The sequence below is a fragment of the Salvelinus sp. IW2-2015 genome, linkage group LG26 (assembly GCF_002910315.2).
Source record: "Salvelinus sp. IW2-2015 linkage group LG26, ASM291031v2, whole genome shotgun sequence".
NCBI classification, from domain to species: domain Eukaryota; kingdom Metazoa; phylum Chordata; class Actinopteri; order Salmoniformes; family Salmonidae; genus Salvelinus; species Salvelinus sp. IW2-2015.
The window spans coordinates 15,470,529-15,493,342 of NC_036866.1; the positions used below are offsets into that span (position 1 = coordinate 15,470,529).

General features: G+C 43.1%; 1 protein-coding gene across 7 annotated transcripts in view; it reads left to right on the plus strand.

Annotated features, from left to right (window-relative positions):
- The window catches only part of LOC111952162 (A-kinase anchor protein 13), a 149,405-nt gene that overhangs the window by 108,905 nt on the left and 17,686 nt on the right, over window positions 1-22,814 (plus strand). For 5 of the 7 annotated variants that reach the window (XM_023970700.3, XM_023970698.3, XM_023970701.2 and 2 more), the window contains exons 10-18: window positions 3,536-3,651; window positions 9,216-9,706; window positions 10,319-10,375; window positions 10,835-10,894; window positions 12,244-12,403; window positions 12,638-12,743; window positions 15,328-15,355; window positions 15,488-15,602; window positions 18,798-18,954. In XM_023970700.3, the coding sequence (XP_023826468.1) occupies window positions 3,536-3,651; window positions 9,216-9,706; window positions 10,319-10,375; window positions 10,835-10,894; window positions 12,244-12,403; window positions 12,638-12,743; window positions 15,328-15,355; window positions 15,488-15,602; window positions 18,798-18,954 (1,290 nt within the window). The remainder of the gene's footprint in view (window positions 1-3,535; window positions 3,652-9,215; window positions 9,707-10,318; window positions 10,376-10,834; window positions 10,895-12,243; window positions 12,404-12,637; window positions 12,744-15,327; window positions 15,356-15,487; window positions 15,603-18,797; window positions 18,955-22,814) is intronic. The other 2 variants (XM_023970704.2, XM_023970705.2) reach the window with 2 other exon arrangements.

Here is a 22,814-nt window from a genome sequence, read left to right on the forward strand (position 1 = left end):
TTCCAGACAGACATYAGGGATTGTAACATACTCTGTTTCACGGAAACATGGCTCTCTCAGGATATACTGTCCCCGTCCATACAGCCATGTGGGTTCTCAGTACATCGCGCAGACAGGAATAAAAAACTCTCCGGGAAGCAGAAAGGCGGGGATGTATGTTTCAGCCACTCATGGTGTGATTGTGATAACATACAGAAACTCAAGTCCTTTTGTTCACCCGACCTAGAATACCTCAATCATATCCGACCATATTAATTCCCAAGATAAATATCTTCAGTTATAGAACTACACTGGACATTATGCAAACTGGAAACCACATTTATTGTAGCTGGGGATTTTAACAAAGCAAATTTGAGGAAAAYGCTAGCGAAGTTCTACCAACACATTGACTGTAGTACTCGCGCTGGTAAAACATTGGACCACTGCTACTCAACTTTTCGAAATGCCTACAAGGCCCTCCCCCGCCCTCACTTTGGCAAATCAGATCACAACTCCATTTTGCTCCTCCCTTCCTATAGGCAGAAACTCAAAAAGGAGGTACCCGTGCTAAGGTCGATTCAAAGCTGGTCTGACCAATCGGAATCCATGCTTCAAGATTGTTTCTGAACATGCGGACTAGGATATGTTCCGGGTAGCCGCTGAGAATAACATTGACGAATACACGGATACAGGGACTGAGTTCATCAGGAAGTGTGTAGGAGATGTTGTACCCACTGTGACTATTAAAACCTACCCAAACCAGAAACAGTGGATAGATGGCAGCATTCATGCAAAATTGAAAGCGCGAACCACCCCATTTAACCATGGCAAGGTGACAGGGAATATGGCCGGATACAAACAGTGTAGTTATTCCCTCCGTTTAGCAATCAAACAGGCAAAACGTCAGTACAGAGACAAAGTAGAGTCGCAATTGAACGGCTCAGACACGAGACGTATGTGGCAGGGTCTACAGACAATCACAGACTACAAAGGGAAACCAGTCACGTCGCGGACACCAACGTCTTGCTTCTGGACAAGCTAAACACCTTCTCCGCCCGCTTTGAGGATAACACAGTGCCACCGACGTGGCCCACTACCAAGGAATGTAGGCTCTCCTTCTCCGTGGCCGACGTGTGTAAGACATTTAAGCGTGTTAACCCTCGCAAGGCTGCCGGCCCAGATGGCATCCCTATCTGCGTACTCAGAGCATGCGCAGACTAGCTGGCTGGTGTGTTTACAGACATATTCAATCTTTCCCTTTCCCAGTCTGCTGTCCCCAATTGATTCAAGATATTCCTCTACCCAAGAAGGCAAGGTAACTGAACTAAATGACTATCGCCCCGTGGCACTCACTTCTGTCATCATGAAGTGCTTTGAGAGGTTAGTTAAGGATCATATCACCTCTACCTTACCTGACACCCTAAACCCACTTGAATTTGCTTTCCGCCCCAATAGATCCACAGACGATGCAATCGCCATTGCAATGCACACTGCCCTATCCCATCTAGACAAGAGGAATACCTATGTAAGAAAGCCGTTCATTGACTATAGCTCAGCATTCAACACCAAAGTACCCTCCAAGCTCATCATTAAGCTCGCGGTCCTGGGTTTGAACCCCACCCTGTGCAGCTGGGTCCTGGACTTCCTGACGGGCCACCCCCCAGGTGGTGAAGGTAGGAAACAACACCTCCACTTCACTGATCCTCAACACAGGGGCCCCACAAGGGTGTGTGCTCAGCCCCCTCCAAGACTCCCTGTTTACCCATGACTGCGTGGCCACGCATGCCTCCAATTCAATCATCAATCAATCATCACTTTTGTCAGACGACACAACAGTAGTAGGTCTGATTACCAACACTAACGAGACAGTCTACAGGAAGGAGGTGATGGCCCTGGGAGAGTGGTGCAAGGAAAATAACCTCTCACTCAATGTCAACAAAACAAAGGAGCTGTTCGTCGACTCCAGGAAACAGCAGAGGGAGCACGCCCCTATCCACATTGACGGTACCGCAGTGGAGAAGGTGRAAAGCTTTAAGTTCCTCAGCGTACACATCACTGACGATCTGAAATGGTCCACCCACACAGACAGTGTGGAGAAAAAGGCGCAATGGCGTATCCTCAACCTCAGGAGGCTGAAGAAATTTGTCTTGGCCCCTAAAGCCCTCACAAATTTTTACAGATGCACAATTGAGAGCATCCTGTTGGGCTGTATCACCGCCTGGTACAGCAACTGCACAGCTTGCAACCGCAGGGCTCTCCAGAGGGTGGTGCGGTCTGCCCAACGCATCACCGGGGCCAAGCTACCTGCACTCCCGGACACCTACAGCACCCGATGTCACATGAAGGCCAAAAAGATCATCAAGGATATCAACCACCCGAGCCACGGCCTGTTCACCCCGCTATGATCCAGAAGACGAGGTCAGTACAGATGCATCAAAAGCTGGGACCGAGAGACTGAAAAACAGCTTCTATCTTAAGGCCATCAGACTGCTAAATAGCCATCACTAGCCGGCTTCCACCCGGTTACGCAACTCTGCACCTTAGAGGCTGCTGCCCTATATACATTGACTTGGAATCACTGGCCACTTTAATAATGGAACCCTTGTCACTTTAATAATGTTTACATACTGCTTTACTCGTCTCATATGTATGTACTGTATTCTATTTTACTGTGTTTTAGTCAATGCCACTCAATCTAATATTTATATATTTCTAAATCCCATTCTTTTACTTTTAGATTTGTATGTATTGTTGTGAATCGTTTTTAGATACTACTGCATTGTTAGATACTACTGTACTGTTGGAGCTAGGAATACAAACATTTCGGTACACCTGCTATAACATCTGCTACATATGTGTATGTGACCAATAACATTTGATTTGATCATAGCTTAAAAATATCTCCAAATCACTGCATCTCTGTATCTTGTGTTTCTGTTATGGTTTTCCCTTCACTTTAGGCTTTCACTTCCACTGTTCCACCGGTTGCTAGGCCAAACAATGACAAAACAACAACCCACTCATACACTATACTCATATAGAATAAAATCCTTTCTGACATCAACATCCTGCCCAAAACGATTGCAACTAGCAATGCAAGGATGTTTTGCAGCACATTTTTCTTCCTGATCATTTGACTGTGTTGTGATCAAAGTGGTGTATCTGGCCCAATTCTCTTAGAAATTGTGACCTTGATGATCAATCTTTCTGTTGTGTTTTGATATTGAAAAATCGGATTGTATTTTAAAGCCTGTTGACTTGGGACTCCCGAGTGGAGCAGAGGTCTAAGGCACTGCATCTCAGGGCCAGAGGCGTCGCTATAGTACCTCGTTCGAATCCAGGCTGTATCACATCTGGCTGTGATTGGTAGTCCCATAGGGCAGCACACAATTGACTCTGCATTGGCTGGAGTAGGCTGTCATTGTAAATAAGAATGTGTTCTTAACTGACTTGCCTAGTTAAATACAGGTTAAATTTTWAAATTAAATTAAATATGTGCTGCCTTGCCATGGTAAATATCTGACTCTAATCTTAATACCAATTTTCTCTTTCCCAGAATTCCCAGTATCCCCATGCTCAGAGAGTGTTGGAGGCTCTGTGTCGACCACTGGTGCCCTGCGGGACTCAGTCAGTGATTTGGACAGTCTGGGAGAGAACAGTGTCTTCAGAAAGGTGAGATCAGCACACTGGAACGAGACATTCCCTTTATAGTCACAATGTGTCTTGAGTGGCTATGACATGATAGCATACGAGTATATTATAAGTCAGTTATCCTATAACACAAACAACATGGTCTATGACTTTATGTTGTATGTTTCTGGTGATATAGTTCCATATAATTCCCAGCCCCTCTATTCGTTAGTTTATGTTTTGGCCTCTGGCCCCCACCTTCAGTCCACAGCAGACTGGTCAGCTTGCCTGTTCCATGTGACATCAGCAGCCTCCCATGAGCACTCCTTCCTGGGCCAGCTAACTCATTATGACCTCATCCCCCTCGCACGCTCATTACCGCCCTTCCTCCCCTGCAATGCCCCCACTCTTTTTTTCAACGTTTACACACTGGAGGGTGGCTGCGGCATAATGGCACTCCAATGCAATGTCACACTACAGCCTTGGTCCTCATTTATTGTTTCTTGTGGATAAATACTGATTTTGGCATTTACTACTAAAGGCCATAGAACCATTGAAGAACATATTCATAAATGGCAAAAAGGACAGTCAACATTTTTTTTTTTTTGTGTCTGTCCTAAATCAGGAAATATATATAGTGCATTTGGAAAGTATTCAGACCCCTTGACTTTTTTCACATTTTGTTACGTTACAGCCATATTCTGAAATTGATTAAATATTTTTTTCCCTCATCAATCTACACACAATACCCTGTAATGACAATGCAGAAACAGTTTTTGGGCATTTTTTGCAAATGTATGAAATAAAATTAAACTGAAATGTAACATTTACATAAGTATTCAGGCCCTTTACTCAGTACTTTGTTGAAGCACCTTTGGCAGCTATTACAGCCTYGAGTCTTCTTGTTTATGACGCTACAAGCTTGGCACACATGTATTTGGGAGTTTCTCCCATTCTTCTCTGCAGATCCTCTCAAGCTCTRTCAGGTTGGATGGGGAGCGTCTCTGCACAGCTATTTTCAGGTCTATCCCGAGATGTTCGAACGGGTTCAAGTCTGGGCTCTGGCTGGGCCACTCAAGGACATTCAGAGACTTGTCCCAAAGTGACTCCTGCATTGTCTTGGCTGTGTCCTTAGGGTYGTTGTCCTGTTGGAAGGTGAACCTTCGCTCTAGTCCTGAGCGCTCTGGAGCAGGTTTTCATCAAGGATCTCTCTGTACTTTGCTCTGTTMATCTTTTCCTCGATCCTGACTAGTCTCCCAATCTCTGCCGACTGAAAAACATCCCCACAGCATAATGCTGCCACCACCATGCTTCACCGTAGGGATGGTGCCAGGTTTCCTCCAGACGTGACACTTGGCATTCAGGCCAAAGAGTTCAATCTTGGTTCATCAGACCAGAGAATTTTGTTTCTCAYGGTCTGAGAGTCCTTTATATGCCTTTTGGGAAACTCCTAGCGGACTGTCATGTGCCTTTTTCTGAGGAGTGGCTTCCATCTGGTCACTCTACCATAAATGCCTGATTGGTGGAGTGCTGCAGAGATGGKTGTCTTTCTGGAAGGTTCTCCCATCTCCACAGAGGAACTCTGGAGCTCTGTCAGAATGACCATCGGGTTCTTGGTCACCTCCCTGACCAAGGCCCTTCTCCCCCGATTGCTCAGTTTGGCCGGGCGGCAAGCTCTAGGAAGAGGCCACTGTGTTCTTGGGGACCTTCAATGCTGCAGAAATGTTTTTGTACCCTTCCCCAGATCTGTGTCTCGACACAATCCTGTCTTGGAGCTCTACGGACAATGCCTTCGACCTCATGGCTTGGTTTTTGCTYTGACATGCACTGTCAACTGTGGGACCTTATATAGACGGATGTGTGCCTTTCCAAATCATGTCCAATCAATTGAATTTACCACAGGTGGACATGTCAAGGATGATCAATGGAAACAGGATGCACCTGAGCTCAATTTCGAGTCTCATAGCAAAGGGTCTGAATACTTATATAAATTAAGTATTTCTGTTTTAAAACTTTAATACATTTGCAAAAATTTCTATATATTKTTTTCCCTTTGTCATTATGGGGTATTGTGTGTAGATTAACGAAGAGAAAACATAATTTTATATATTTTAGAATAAGGCTGTATCGTAACAAAATGTGGAAAAGTCAAGGGGTCTGAATACTTTCCGAATGCGCTGTATATACAATTTTCTTTTTTTCGGTAGTCACAAAACAATCTTCATGCTTCCATTTGTTTTTTAAAACCGGTACCGGTTACCTTCAGACGAGTTCTGTGACAGTTTTAGGGGTCGTAGAGCAAAACGGAGAGGTGTTCGTGAGAATCTCCCCTTTCCACAATCTCCCTTTCCATTAGTTGTCCCCCCCCCCCCCCCCCCCACACAAAAAAAGATATCTCTAGCTTAAACTGACAGATTTGTTTGTTATGTAATTTAGATTGACACACCAGTGCATCAACAACTCTAGGGGGTTAAACACCATTATTGCACACAGAGTGAGTCCATGCAATTTATGTGACTTGTTAGGCAAAGTTTTACTCTTGAACTTATTGACTTGCCATAACAAAGGTTGAATAGTTATTGACTCAAGACATTTTCATTTTTTATTAATTTGTAAACATTTCTAAAAACGTAATTCCACTTTAACATTATGGGGTATTGTGTGTAGACCAGTGACACAAAATTTCAATTGAATCCATTTAAAATTCAGGCTGGTCAAGGGTGTGAATACTTTCTGAAGGCACTGTATCTCCCCTCTAACTATCCCAGACCTGCTCTGCCTCTCCGCCTCTGGTGTTGAGGTCTGCCATTATGCAATAGATTTTGAAAGTTCGAGTGAACTCAGCACTTTGGACAGACACAGCCAGTCGTGACAAAAAAGGACCTGTTACAATTAGACTTTCACTACTCAAAGGTCCTTTAAAACAATCCTGTAAATCTATTTTTTAAAGCTACGTTTTTAGCTGTGTGTGTGTGGTGTGTGTGTGTGTGTGTGTGTGTGTGTGTGTGTGTGTTGTGTGTGTGTGTGTGGTGTTGTGTGTGTGTGTGTGTGTGTGTGTGGTGTGTGTGTGTGTGTGGACTTGCATGTGGGTCTTGTAGGCAAAATTAGTATAGTGGTTATTACATGTGTTTTCATGTTAGATTTTAGTGTTTTATTTGAAACTTATTTTAGTTTGTTAGTTTTTAGACTTGATTTACTAGTTTTTATTTAGTTTTAGTTTGATAACAACATTTCTATTTCGTTTTATTATTTAATTTCTGTTTTAGTGTTAGGGACAGAAAGTAGCCTATGCGTGGGAGGCTAGGAGCCATTTATATGTTGTAGGCCTACMGTAGTTTTTGGGGGGGATGCCACTTCTTGCCGCTGAGGGGCAGTAATACATTAGGTGATGGGCCAAGACCATAGACTTGGATAGACATCTCTGTATCTGTGTCATGATGGCATCTGGGAGCGTCTGGGCATCGCCATTGACACCGTCTTCATCTTGAAATAGTACATTTTCTTCTTCACAAGTAGAATTCATTGGCTGATCCCTCCTCCATACAACTCCACGGCCAGRACATAGGCTTGGTTTAAATTGKAAATCAATCCTAAAGTGACTTTAATTTAAAGGATAAGCACCTAGACTGGTACAATAAATATGGTGGAAGGAAACTCTCTTGTTTACACCAATCTAATGCTTTTTTAACTTTAGTAGTAGATGTAAGAAGAATCAAGTACCTTTACCTTTATCTGACAGAAAGAGAGGGTGAAAAACAACAAATGAAGTTATGGCACATTTGACATGTTATGTTTATGTAATATTAAATGTATGACTGACTAACCCCTTCAAATAGAGTTATTAAAAACAGTTGCAAAAACATAAGCAATAAAACACTTCTTCACAAATCTAGATAAATAAAGGTTAAATGTATATATATTTTGGGATTCAGCTTGGGATTCAGGGGCATAAACCAGATCCAGTGCCACAGGGCACAGCTTTGGATAAACAGCCATCCTTGCCTGCCTGAACTGGAGAGGTGACTCTGTAAACATGCCCCTTTACCTCTTCCAAGTATTTCTGCAACTCAACCGGGGCACTTAATGCCATGCTAGATTGACCCTCCGGCTGGACGGTGACCTCAAACACAATCTTCGATGCAAGGAAGCTATATTCCTGAAGCACTATGGTCGAGATGCTTGCTGGATTCATCGTTATGGCATCGTCCTGGGGTCCTGCTGCTCCATGGCTGTACTCTCTGATTTTCTGAAGTACAAAAGACTGCGTCCCTCATCAGTGGCTCCATCTCTGTTGAGCTAAGTGCCAGAGACACTTGGGTCCATGAGGCAAGCTAATGCAGGGGTTGGATCAAAGTTGGATGCCAGAGGATTCAGTATGCATGCAAAGAGCTCACGCAGTAACTTCAGGAGGACCTGTGGCAACTATTTTGCAACAGTAGTTGACTGCAAGTGTGCCTCAAGGCAAGTCACCACATCAATCAGTGAATGGCTGTCAGTTTGAAGTTGGGTGGGTTGGATTGCGAACGGCTCCATCAACTTCACAAGCTGTTCTAGATTGGCTCAGTTACTTCCTGTACTCGCCCTCAGATTTCTTGACTGTTAGCTAGTGATAGATAAGGATAGTGATGCACAAGCTACGCCTATTTGAAACATCGGCATCTACTGGCAGCATTTACCGCCAGATTCAGAACCTCAAAACCCCATTACAAAAAAAGTTTGAAAACCGCTTTTAGATTTTTGTCCCGAGTGTAGAAGAAAGAAAAAAAACTTAATTTATGATGGTTTTTATTTTAGTTAGTTTTACGGTCAAAGAGAGTAGTTTCAGTATAGTTTTCTTTTTTCAAATGTTTTAATTTCGCTTTACTAAATAGTTTTTTCAGTTTTTGTTTTAGTCTCAGTTTTCATTTACTATAATAATCTTGCCTGTAGGTGTGTGTTTGTGTAGACGGTGTTAGCTGGTTGAATGCTGCTCTGCTGCATGAGCTCAGGAAGGGTGACTCATTTGTTCTGGAAGCTGATATTCTATGGCCTGGTCCTCATAAAGGGGCCTGCATGATTATGCTCTGAGCCACAGTGGCCGTCCGTTAGCTCACCACCCGCTCGCACGCCCAGTGCTGGCACTACTGGACAATGTGAAAACTAATGATACAGTCCCAATGGAAATCATCTGCAGCCTGCCTGCCGGCCTCCCTAAAGGGTGTGTGTGTGTTTCTCTTGTTATGTAACCTTTTATAGGGCTGGAAAGAACTCTCTCTCCCAGCAGCATGTCTATCTCTCACTGCCTTGCCCTTTCCCCTCGCCACACTGAAGGCTGCAGTAAGCTCAGACTAAAGGCAGCTCAGACCGGTCATCAGGTCTAACCTCACTGGCATACAAGACAGGACATTAAGTCAAAACCTACTACTTTGACAATAGATAGAGATTTATTTAGCTTTCACACCTTTAGTATAATTGATATTTTTAGCTTTGTTTTTGGTGTAAAACGAAGTCCCCCTTACCCAAATGTGTTAGCTGAAATGTGCAATTCCAAATCCTTCCACAATGCCATTCAGTTGACTTTGACTGCAGCGGGTAACAGGGTCTTTCTGTATTCTCTCTGTCCAAAGGGAGAGGAGGCTGTGACTAGGCCAAGTGAAAGCAACAGTGGTGTGTCGGTGTCCTTCTCCTCCATAGACGACGTGGCCAGTGTGGGTCCCCTCAGCGCCTGCTCCCAGGGCAGTGTGGGTCCTCTCAGTGTCTCCTCCCAGGGCAGTGTGGGTCCTCTCAGTGTCTCCTCCCAGGGCAGTGTGGGTCCTCTCAGCGCCTGCTCCCAGGGCAGTGTGGGTCCTCTCAGCGCCTGCTCCCAGGGCAGTGTGGGTCCTCCTTGGGCAGGGGCGGGGGCAGGGGTGTTGAGCACTAGGGCCAGTTGGAGTGCCGGAGACGCCTGGCAGACGACAGGGAGGGGGGGAGAGGAGGACGAGAGGAAAGACAAGCTGACAGAGGTGCCTGTGTGCTCCGCTATCCTGCGCTCCTCTATCCGCTCACTCTCTCCGTTCCGCCGGCACAGCTGGGGCCCGGGGAAGAATCCCGCAGGAGACACAGACATGAACCAACGCAGGTGAGTCCTCTTAACCCCACACACTGACCTCTAACTCAACACGCTCACTACCCTATAGTACATACCCAGGAAGGATAGCTATGGATGAATGGTGAAAAGTCATAATCTGTATGAACCATAAGCCTCCAACTCCTACAGTATCCTGACTTGTCCTCGGTATGATGATGTCTATTGAGGAGTCACTTGAGACAGTAGTACCCTGGGAAGTGCGGTCTGCAGGGATGAGACTGACAGAGACTTGCTTTCCGAGGACTGGTCCTCATACGGCCTCAAGTTCAGACACTTTGTGTTTGTGTGTCAGTGGGCCACTGTTTGTGTGTGTGAGCGCATGTGTATGTAGATATTTGTCTCTGTGTGTATTTAATCCATGCTTGTCCCTCAGGGGGCCTTATACAGTACAGTTAGATACGCCTTGAGGCACCTCTGTGTCAGTGGACTTTGTGGGAAAGGCCTGGTCCAGGTCAAAGGTTAAACACTGTGATTTTTATTGGCACCATTTTCCTTCTTATTCATTATCACCCATGTGATCATGTACTGTACTGTCAGTGCTCTCATCTCTCTCTGTTCATCCCATCTTTTCTGTCCTCTGCTCATCTCTCCATCTCTTCTCAGTTTATTGCAAGGTCAAGGGGAAGGGAAGCCTCGAAAGCCAACATTTCATAGGAGAAGGTACCACAGTTATTCCTCACTGATTCCATTCTGACTCTCCCTGGTGTGTCACTGCCAAGCTGTGTTTTAATTATGGGTAGAAAATGTAAAACACATTGCTACCTATATTGAGCAATCCCTAATCAAATCAAATTGTATTTTATGTGCCTTATGCTATGGAAAAATCATTTCTAAAACATGTAAAGAATGAAGACAGTGAAACTTTATTTCTCTCCAATATGATATGTATCAAGCCACCTCAATGGAAAAAAAAACTTCCCCATTAACCCACCACTTTTACCTTTGACCATCACATCTCACCCTGAAATAACGTCACCATTTCCCTTCTGCTCCTATCTGTCTGTCTCTTCCTCTCCTCTCCTCTCCTCTCCTCTCCTCTCCTCTCCTCTCCTCTCCTCTCCTCTCCTCTCCTCTCCTGTCCCTTTCCATCCCTCTCCCTCCATGGCTTCTCCCTGTCAGTATGAGCTGGTGTCCCTCCAACGTCCCCCCTCCCCACCCGGAACAGATTGATAGCAGAAGGTATGCCATCACCGTGTCAACTAATAGCTTTAGAGGACAAATACACAAACAATATGAAATAAATAAAAAGAGAGGAAGAGGCCTCTGCATGTTCTCTGCTCTGTGCATGTCTGTGTCTGGCTTGGTGTGTCTCTGGCTTGGTGTATGCTTTGTCACTGCTGCTGTTGCTCTCTCTTTGTCTTATTCACCTTGTTGGTCAGTTGTGGTCGACCTCAGCGATGCACAGTCACTTATCTTCTTCCACTCTCCCTCTGTCTCTCTCTCTCTCTCTCTCTGAGACAAGGAAGCTAGCATTTAGAGGGGAAGCATCTTTAGAACAATAGTATTATACTGCTACACTGCTGGTTAACTATTGCAAAGATTAGAATGACTAATATAGTCATCATCATCAGTGAGCCAGACAGGTGAGTTATGGTTTTAGTTCAGTTCATCTCGCTAAGCCAGACTTACAGCTTCAGTGAGAGGATCAATTGACACACAGCTAGACTGAGATAATAGGTCTGTTGTACTCTAATACTGAATGCTGATTTCTTATGCATTCATAAATTACATAAGTATGGTCTCAAAGGAGTTTATTTGTCGCCTATTATTTAACATGCTACACTTTTGAATCAAGTTAACTAGGTTGTTTAACTGATTTGAAGCTTGGGGAATTGTATTTTTATGTTTATTTTACTTCAGTTATTTTCCCCTTACATTTGTGTTTAGGTTTACATGTATGTGTTCCTTCCTGTTTGTGCTGGTGTTCATATGTATTTCCTTTGGCTATACATGCTTTTTCTCTATCTCATCATCTCCTCACTGCTCTACTGCATGGATCTAGTTAAAGGACAAACCCACTCAAAAATATATTTAGGTATTTTTTTATTAGTCCACTTTTAAAACAGTCCCAAATGTTTTGCATGTCGACAGTCAAGTTTTCAACATATTAGACTTTCAAGATGTGCAAAACGCATCATCATCATCATGATGTGGCAAGTGACACTTTGCTTCTTGAAAATCAAATATCTTCCAAAAGTAACTGCTGACATGCAAAACATTTTGGGACTGTATCAACAGTGGACTAATTAAAACAATTAAAAAATATTGTTTTGGATTGGATTTTCCTTTAACTGTGAATATGTGTATGTACTTGTGCACTCCACTTGTGTGGTTTCAGTTTTGAAATAACTGATTGTGTCATCCTTTCTGGAGCATGAAGATCTGCTGGGTATGAGTTCACTTCCTGCCAAGGGTTTAAAGATCTCACAGGGTGTTTGTATCTACTGTCCCTAAACAAATTACCACATCTATCACCAGAAACACCAGTGTAGTGTTCTTTCACTAACATGGTATTGTTTTGTCTGCAGTTACAGTTTGGAGGGTCTGGCTGGAGAGGAGGATGCTGGGAAGATCTCCTCTGGTGTGGGAACTGTTGCACGTCTGGACAGTGAGGAGAGGGGCTCACTTCTGTCCCTAACAGAGGAGCAGGAGTCAGACCTGGGAGACTACAGCAGCCTCGACAGCCAGGTAACCCTCACACACTATACTGTCCAGACGTATCTTTACCATAGAGGTCCTGTGTTTTGCTTGCACAATGACTTGCACTTGCACTGAATCAATGAATCTTCGTACCATCCCATGTAGACTGGTTCTCTCTATGCACAGTAGTTCATGTTTTATTTTCACCCAGACAGCTCACTGATCTCTCTCTCTCTCTCTCTCTCTCTCTCTCTCTCTCTCTCTCTCTCTCCTTTATTTCAGAAATCAGGAAGAGTTCTGCCTGTGAGACACAGCTGTCCCTCCATTCCTCACCAAGCACTCACCAAGTCGGTGTCCATGATGGCCATCAGTCACAGAGACCTGGATGGTGAGGGTCACTTTAACACTCTCTCTCTGGGTTACCCTCTACATCCTTCTCTCTTTCTTTCTCTCTCTTTCTTTCTCTCTCTCTGTGGTGACATGGTGGTACACAAGGCCAGGGCGTGTACCCACAAAGCGTCTCAGAGTAAGAGTGCCGATCTAGGATCAGTTTAGCCTTTTAGGTCATTATGAATAAGATTATATGGACGAATCCTAGATCAGCACTCCTACTCTGAAATGCTTTGTGGATTCAGGCCCATGCCTCTATCTATCCAACAATCAAGTCTCCTGTCACCTGCTGTTTCCAACCTCGTCCTACAGGTACATTTTCTCTCTGTCCCTCTGCTGTGTTTCCCAGACAGGAATCAGGTGGTTTGTTAACTCTCTCAATCCCAATCTCCTCTGGGGCTAACAGGGGCTACTGTTAGATCTTCTCCTCACTATCACTGGGGTTGTTATTTCTCCCTTCTCTGGTTTCCCTGTCCCTTTGTGTAGGGTTCACTCATTTGATCACTTGGAAGGGAATGAGGGACGGCCCAGGTTCTTGTGCTAATTTAACGTGTGATTTGATATTTTTTGTACCCTTCAACTGGATAGCCAGTGGACGGACTCGACCAAAGAGGCGCATCTCCTTCTCCTTCAGCATCTCTCCGACCTTCCCAAAATCTAGAACATTCTTTTCTATTGGCTCTTCCTCCAGTGATGAGGAGGAGGTAGTGAGTAAGTTCTACATTTCCCAGAATGCCCTGAGTGGCCCCTTAGCCCCTGGCTGCTTCCWGTGTAGTGTGCCTCTAGGTCAACCCGTGTCACTGAAGGACGTTACCTCTCTCTAAATCAACTTTTTTAAACCAATTTATCTCTGTTTGGTCCCCTAACCTTAACAAGGTTAACATTGTCAGGCAAATAATTTGGTTTGATAAAATATCAATCAGTAGAAGTCATTGTTTCAAATTTGTGTTTACTTCCAGAGGCTTAAATTGCCTCTAGTTACTAATACAAATCTCAACAGGTGATCAAAAATGCACTGTTTGCTGTTCTGTTTATGTGACGTTTCAAGCAAATTCAACTATTTGATCAGTTTCGAAAACCTTGGCTGCCATGAAAATGACTGAAAAAAGTATGAAAGGATGTCAAACCTGCCAAGATGTTCACATATTTCATAAACGTTCATGAACAGTTAACTCTTTTGTCCTTTTAAGAGCCTTGTATTTCTGAACTATATCTACATTGCTGAAACCCATGCAAGAACAGCAGACTCATTGTCCAGATTTTTTAAAAGAGTAGGGACGCTGTAGCAGAGTGAAAAGCCCTTTGCAGTCCAGTCAGCCATATGTTACATCTGCTGGAGACGCATATAAGCCCAGAATCTATTTCCCACTATTGGTATCTAACTGAGATCAAATAATCAGCTTTCTGTTAGCATAGTAGCCCCTTTTCAAAGTAGCACTTTTTCTATTGTATTTGACATGGCTGACATTCCTATTATGTCTCTCCTGTGAGTTTTACACACATTTCTCCCCTCTCTTTCCTCCATCAGTTCTACTTATTCCCCCTAGCCTCCATTCTTTGGAATCTACATAAACACATTTCAAAGTGTTCCTGTTGGGCTTCACAGCTGCTAGAAAGGATAGGAACATTTCACTGCTGCTGTCACGCTCCTTTGAGCCTTGTATATTATTTTGGAGAGAACGATAGGAAGAAAATCCCTGTCCGGGCCGTTGCTGGAGGATGACGTTTCAAAGGGCTTTCGCTGCTCTAGCGTGTCATATCTACAGCTTAAGAGCTGTGAGAGATTTTGCCTGGCAATTTTTKGTTGTTGAAAATGTCTCTGTGTTTGTCGTGATATGTGTGTCTTATTGAGCTTTGTTGTAGTTCTGAGGCTGAGTTTCAGTGCTGTGTCTGGCCCTCAGTAAATCTCTTTATTATTGGCCACCCTTGACTACTACTGTAGTCCTTGTGTATGTATTTGTTGGTCTTGTTGTTAATTGGCCAAGTCCATAACCAAATGACCCAGTGTGCAATTCCACATTTAACCTGGTTCTGTTGGATGTTGGTACTACTACATGTTATGTGATATCACCTCTGCTTGGAAATCTATTGTAATGGTTATGTAATGTATGCTTGTACTGAACCAAAATACTGATAAAAGTACATATCCTGGGGGGGGATTCCACTCTGTAATCTCTGTTGTTTCAACATGCTTTCATTGCTCGTATTGTATATAAATGTACAAATGTACAACTATATTTTGATCATATTTATATTTCTCTAACTACATTTACAACTCCCTGTCCCATTTAAGGTGGCAGGTAGCCTACCACGTAGAGTGTGGGCCAGTAAACCGAAAGGTCGGTGGTTCAAATACCTGAGCCGACACGGTGAAAAATCTGTAGATGTGCCCTTGAGCAAGGCACTTAACCCTAATTTGTTCCAGGGGCACCGTACTACTATGGCTAACCCTGTAAAACACCACATTTCACTGCACCTATCTGGTGTACCAATAAAAATAATACAAATGTAAATAAATAAATGACACAATCTGCTGTTCCATTGATCCAGCTCATCACCTCCTCTCTCTGTTTCTGCTGTAGGAATGGGATCGGCATCACTAGAGCACAGGTAAGACAGAAACCTTGTCCTGTTTTATRTGGGCCTGTTCTTAAAGGCTATTTCTCCAGCAGGGTAGTATCTGTCAGTCTGAATGACAGTATACTGAGTTTATCTCTGGTTCTCCTACTCTTTTTCATCCAGCATCTCTGAGGAGGACCCGGGGCCACTGCGGAGCGACTCTGAGGGGAGACAGGGGACCAAGGTCAGCCGCACCTTCAGTTACCTCAAGAGCAAGATGAGTACTAAGAAGAACAAGGTGAGTGTCCATTCAGCTTCTCTTCCTCCTCCTGCACTAGCGAAGCAAATCACATTTTATTGGTCACATGCTTTGTAAACAACAACAGGTGTAGACTAACAATGAAACAACCGGCGTAGGGCCTGGCTCAGAGTTGCCCCTCAGGGGAAAAATAAAGGTGCATTGAAGTTAATTGAATTTAAGAAGCTCCAGTAGTACACTACCTTTTCAGTCTGACCCAAGCGCCGTTGTCTGTATTGGTGTTGAATCCAATGGATTATTACGTGTCTAAAGGTTTCTCATTATAGTTCTTTGGATACAAGTTTTCAGGTTATAATTTATGTCCAGGCTAACAGCTGTGTGCAGGCTAATACACATATTGCAATCTCAAAACTGTAGTTTCCGGAATAAGATAATTTCCCCTGGCGCTTATCTGTGTTCTAGGTGTCATAATCAGATTGTAAATGACTGTGAGGGAGTATACAGTATATATCTGCTGGGTAAGTGTATCTGGCTGTGAGTCTGTGAGTTGTGAGAAGCAGAGCGAGGCGCCTGGTCTGCACGCAGTAGGGAAGCCAAACAGGAAACAGAGGCATGCTGTGGTTTGTCTCAAACAGACGTCTGTATGGCATCACTGCTGCTACGAAAACAAACCACAATTCTTTCAGACCTAATAACATTAGACTTCCTGATAACATTAAGGGAAATAACAGTAATGCCCAGACCATGCATCAACACAGTTCTCATGTGATTTGATTTCCCTGTGTTGTATCCAAAACAATATCTTTCTATGTATTTTTTAGCAGGCCTAGTTATTACATAGAAGAACATGTTTATCATCAAAAATGCTACTCAATCCATAACACATGCATACAGACCGAGAAAAATGCTATAGCTTCCAATATGGGTTTTGAAAGTATGTACCTTGTACAGTGCATTCGGAAAGTATTCAGACCCTTTTCCCACATTTTGTTAAAGCCTTATTCTTAAATGTATTAARTAGTTTTTTCCCTAATCAATCTACACACAATACCCCATAATGACAAAGCAAAAACAGGTTTTAGCCMTTTTTGCTCATTTATAAGAAATAAACTGAAATATCACATATACATAAGTATTCAGAMCCTTTACTCAGTACTTTGTTGAACCACCTTTGGCAGCGATTACAGCCTCGAGTCTTCTTGGGTATGACGCTACAAGCTTGGCACACCTGTGTTTGGGGAGTTTCTCCCATTRTTCTCTWCAGATCCTCTCAAGCTCTRTCAGGTCTCTCCAGAGATGTTTGATCAGGTTCAAGTCCGGGCTCTGGCTGGGCCACTYAAGGACATCCAGAGACTTGTCCCAAAGCCAATCCTGTGTTGTCTTGGCTGTGTGCTTAGGTCATTGTCCTGTTGGAAGGTGAACCTTGACCCCAGAATGAGGTCCTTAGAGCTCTGGGGCAGGTTTTCACTCTGTACTTTGCTCTGTTCATCTTTGCTCGATCCCGACTAATCTCCCAGTCCCTGCCGCTGAAAAACATCCCCACAGCATGATGCTGCCACCACCATGCTTCACTGTAGGGATGGTGCCAAGTTTCCTCTAAGCCAAAGAGTTCAATCTTGGCTTCATCAGACCAGAGAATATTGGTTGTCCTTCTGGAATGTTCTCCCATCTCCACAGATGTACTCTAAAGCTCTGTCAGAGGGACCATCAGGTTCTTCGTCACATCCCTGACCAAGGCCCTTCTCCCCCGATTGCTCAGTTTGGCCTGGCGGGAGCTCTATGAAGAGTCTTGATGGTTCCAAACTTCTTCCATTGAAGAATGATAGAGGCCACTATGTTCTTGAGGACCTTTAATGCTGCAGAAATGTTTTGGTACCCTTCCTCAGATATTGCCTCGAAACAATCCTGTCTCGGAGCTCTATGGACAATTCCTTCGACATCATGGCTTGATTTTTGCTCTGACATGCACTGTCAACTGTGGGACTTATATAGACAGGTGTGCCTTTTCAAATCATGTACAACCAATTGAATTTACCACAGGTGGACTCCAATCAAGTTGTAGAAACATCTCAAGGATGATCAATGGAAACAGGATGCACCTGAGCTCAATTTCRAGTCTAATAGCAAAGGGTGTGAATACTTATGTAAATAAGTATTTCTGTTTTTTTATTTTAAATAAATTATCAAACATTTCTCAACCTGTTTTCACTTTGTCATTATGGAGTATTGTGTGTAGATTGATGAGGAAAAACATACATTTATTCCATTTTAGAATAATGCTGTAACGTAACAAAAGGGAAGGGGTCTGAATAGTTTCTGAATGCCCTGTACATACTTTACAATAGTTTGCTGAGACTGTGAGCTAGATTATAGGCCGGAAGTTGCAGTGGGGCTGGTGTGTCACGGAGACGGCAAAACAGTCAGCRCAGACACTCACGGTACATCCATGGTAGCTCACTTCCTTCTGTTGGGCTGAAGGCTGGCAACATGGGAACGCCAGAGTTCCATCTGTAGATTCTGTACTGCCTGTTGTTCCAGACCAGCGTACAGACCAGCGTTCAGACAGACTGTCACTGTAATAATGTATCAGACAGACAGACAGACTGCCACTGTGATGTTGTGTAGACATTTCCTGGCACACGGTCACTCCCTGAAGCTGAGGGCTGATACAATACAGGATGAGGTAGGGGATATTGGTTCTTTGTGTTGACTAACGCCTGTTGCCTGTCTCACGGCTCACTGCTCAGAAAGGAACAGGCTCTGATACTCTTCTCTAAATATATATTCTTCCCTTTTTCAGGAGGAATTGCTTCAATAACACATTTAGGTTGWGTCGGAATCATAGGATATTGGTAGTTTCATTTCCTGTACTGATTATGAATGAGTGACTACYTGTACAGTCAACCTGAGAGTGTGTTATCGTCCAGTGTATTGTGTCTGTTGTTATATTGATATACTGTAACCTTTTGTCATAATTATGTTTCTTTTTGTAAATGAGACTTCTGGATAGAAAATATGGAAATATTGTGAAGGGGTTTTTGACAGCTGTCAAACTTTAGTACATCTTTGCGCAAATGACTCATATCTCTCGGCTTTGGCTAAGTACTATCGAAGTGTGAGATCTATTTGTGAGACCTTGATTGCTTACAGTATCTACGGAAAGCATACACAGTGCCATAGTGCTTTGACTTAGAGAATTTATGGTATTTCCTTTGTGTCTCTAACTCTCTGCAGGAGAAAGAGAAGGCTCAGGGGAAGGATAAAGACTCCAAGGAGAAGGAGAAAAAAAACCTGAACGGCCATCTCTTCAGCTCTGTGAACCCAGCCCCATCCGCAACCTGCCACCAATGCAACAAACCCATTATCACTAAAGAAGCCTTCCTCTGCACCAGTAAGACAACAAATCTGTAATGATCTTATCAGAGTGTTTATGAGAAACCAGACTCCACAGAGTTAGTTTGTCACTCTGTTCCATGGTAAGGGACCACTGCTCTAGTTTTGGCGCCATTTACCACACCTCAATACCCCTTATTCCTTTACATGGTGATTACATAGGCCTACACTTGGTGCTGCTTTGGACCTGTTTTGTGTGTATTTCTACCTTTGAAACTATGCTGTTTTCGTAAGTCAGTAGATTCAGTACTTTACAGTATGTTTTCAGGGGCTCAAGCCGTGTTTTCCRTCATTGTGTAATGTCTGGTGGTGGAACATCCTACGTTAGCTCCAAGTAATGTGACAAAATGGTGACTGGTTCTCCTCCTGTTTATTCATTCAGTCTAGTCACTTTACTGAAACTGCTCCATATTGAGCAGGACACGGGAAATTCTACATGTCCAGGGTCTATCTGCAGAGAGCTAAAGAGGATGTTGTTTATTTTGGGGCCATCAGAAGTGGACGTATATAGGAACTATGTCGCTGCAGTATATTCATTCCTTCCATCATCTCTGTATGGCCAGCAGCATGCATTAGAAGAGCAGAGTAGACCACTCCCAATACTTTTTCTCAGAGCTACTTTGTTTGTTGTCAGTCTGTCTGAAGCGTGGTGGACTGGTTGGGTCTGTCCCAGTGAATAGGAGTTGGGTGGTTAGAGGGAACCAGAGACAGGGGAGGGATGTGCCCCTCGGCCCAGTCAGTCCCCTCAAYGTTTCAATGGGTTGCATCACCCTGCCCCTGGCCCCTGACGCAGCTGGGAAGATGTCAGCTCTACTCTTACATCCCGGCTATCTCTCTCTCTTTTTTTATTTATTTMTTTCTTCCACTGGCAGAGGATGTGCTGTAAGCCCTATTTGGGCTTCCATTGCTAATTTCTCAAAAGTCAGTTTTTGTCACACAGATACACAGAATTGTGGCCCACATAGAGTTTGACGAGCAAAGACCTACATTTGAAACGAGCCCTTCATTTTGACAATTGACATAATTATTCAGAACATATTTTTTCTTGATCAGTGATTTTGATCCTTATCTTATCTAATAGTAAAATAGGGCTTTGTGGAGAGTCAATGAGTTTTTTCTGAAATATTAACTAATAGAGTGTAGTGTCTAATGGAGAGCTGCCTCCTCTCCAGTGGTGGAAAAAGTACTCAGTTGTCATACTTGAGTAAAGTATACTTGAGTACCTTAATAGAAAATGACTCAAGTAAAAGTGAAAGTCACCAGGTAAAATACTACTTGAGTAAAAGTTGTAAAGTATTTGGTTTATATATACTTAAGTATCAAAAGTAAATGGATTTGCTAAAATGTACTTAAGTATCAAAAGTAAAAGTATAAACGATTTCAAATTCCTTATATTAAGCAAACCAGACGGCACAATTTAAAAAATGTATTTTTTGGCGGTTAGCCAGGTGCACACTCCAACACACAGACATAATTTACAAACAAAGTATTTTTGTTTAGTGAGTCCGCCAGATCAGAGGCAGTAGGGATGACCAGGGATGTTCTCTTGATAAGTGTGTGAATTAGACCATTTTCCTGTCAAAATGTAACAAGTACTTTTGGGTGTCAGAGAAAATATATGGGGTAAAAAGTACATTTATTTTCTTTAGGAATGTAGTGAAGTAAAAGTATAAATAGTTAAGTAAAGTACAGGTACCCCAAAGTATAACTTTAAAGTATTTTTACCTAAGTACTTTACACCACTGCTCCTCTCTGTTCTCTCAGACTCATTTTGAGAGATTCAGTCTGTCAGGATCTGTGTTTGACACACAATTAAAACAACTCCCACAAGCTGGCCACAAAAAAAATGGACACACACCCTGTTGCACAGCACAGTCCCCCTATGCTCGCTCTTTTTTTATTTATTTTTTCTTCCACTGGCAAGAGAGGTGCTGTAAGCCCTATTTTGGGCTTCCATTGCTAATTTCTCAAAAGTCCGTTTTTGTCACACAGATACACAGAATTGTGGCCCACATAGAGTTTGACGAGCAAAGACCTACATTTGAAACGAGCCCTTCATTTTGACAATTGACATAATTATTCAGAACATATTTTCTTGATCAGTGATTTTGATCCTTATCTTATCTAATAGTAAAATAGGGCTTTGTGGAGAGTCAATGAGTTTCTCGAAATATTAACTAATAGAGTGTAGTGTCTAATGGAGAGCTGCCTCTCTAGTGGTGGAAAAATTACTCAGTTTCATACTTGAGTAAAGTATACTTGAGTACCTTAATAGAAAATGACTCAAGTAAAAGTGAAAGTCACCAGGTAAAATACTACTTTGAGTAAAAGTTGTAAAGTTATTTGGTTATATATTACTTAAGTATCAAAAGTAAATGGATTTGCTAAAATGTACTTAAGTATCAAAAGTAAAAGTATAAACGATTTCAAATTCCTTATATTAAGCAAACCAGACGGCACAATTTAAAAAATGATTTTTTGGCGTTAGCCAGGTGCACACTCCAACACACAGACATAATTTACAAACACAAAGGATATATTTGTTGTTTAGTGAGTCCCGCAATCAGAGCAGTGTAGGGATGACCAGGAGGCACTGATTAAGCTCTGTGATAATGAATGATGAGATTAAGTACACCATTTTCCCTCAAATGATCATACAATTAGCACATAGTATTGGGTGTCAGAGAAAATATATGGGGTAAAATAGTCACTTATTTTCTTTAGGAATGTATGAAGTAAAAGTAAAAATTTAGTGTTAATAAAGCTACAGGTACCCAACAAGTTATTCAACTGTTAAAGGGCACGTCAAATATGTATTAACCTAATACTGTTACACCACTGGATGGACTCTCTAAGTAATACTCTTCGACTCTTCTTAGAAAGATTAGTCTGGCAGATCTGTTTTGACATTAAAAGACTCCCAATGGCCACAAAGAAATGGACACACACCTGTAGACCGCACAGTCCAAAACTTGTTAAAGAATTTCATGCAGAGATGTGCATGAGACAGCTCGCGCCAGAAATACACTAGTTTTAAGAACCTCAAGCTTAGGATGATGCCCATCATCATCGCACATCTTCACTCCTCATGTTTAACCTATCCATTCAGACTGGGTACATAGTTCTAGATGATTGAGCACAGTCACCCGCCATAGAAAACTCACAGGAGAGATAGCACATCCACGCTCAACTGTTGTAAAACTCGATGCGGAAGTACATACCGTTTTGCCATCCTGCTAGCTCCCCATGAAAACTCGGTTAATGAGAACCAATGACTCCATTACAGCTCGGTGAGTGAGCAAGCAAATAGCACAAGTCCCCGTCACATGTGTAAAACCTCCAGCATGGAAGAGAGCAATAGCACAGTCCCCACGCTCACTGTTTAAACCTCCAACTGGGAAGGAGCAATTGCAGCAGTCCCTTCCAGCATCACTGTTTAAAAACCTCCAGCTGGGAGAGAGCAATAAGCATACAGTCCCGCTCAATGTTTAAAAACCTCAGCTTGGGAGAGAGCAATAGCACGTTCCACGCTCACTGTTTTTAAAACTCCAGCGGAGAGAGCAATAGCACAGTCCCGGCTCATTTTTAAAACCTCCAGCTGGGAGAGGCAATAGCACAGTCACCCGTCACTGTTTAAAAACCTCCAGCTAGGGAGAGAGCAATACAAAGTCCCGCTCACTGTTTAAAAACTCCAGCAGGAGAGAGCAATAGCACAGTCCCCCTCATCTGTTTAAAACCCCAGCAGGGAGAGGCAAATGCACAGTCCCCGCTCACTGTTATAAAACCTCCAGCTGGGAAGAGGCAATAGCACAGTCCCGGCTCACGTGTTAAAACTCCCTGGGAAGAAGAGCAATAGCA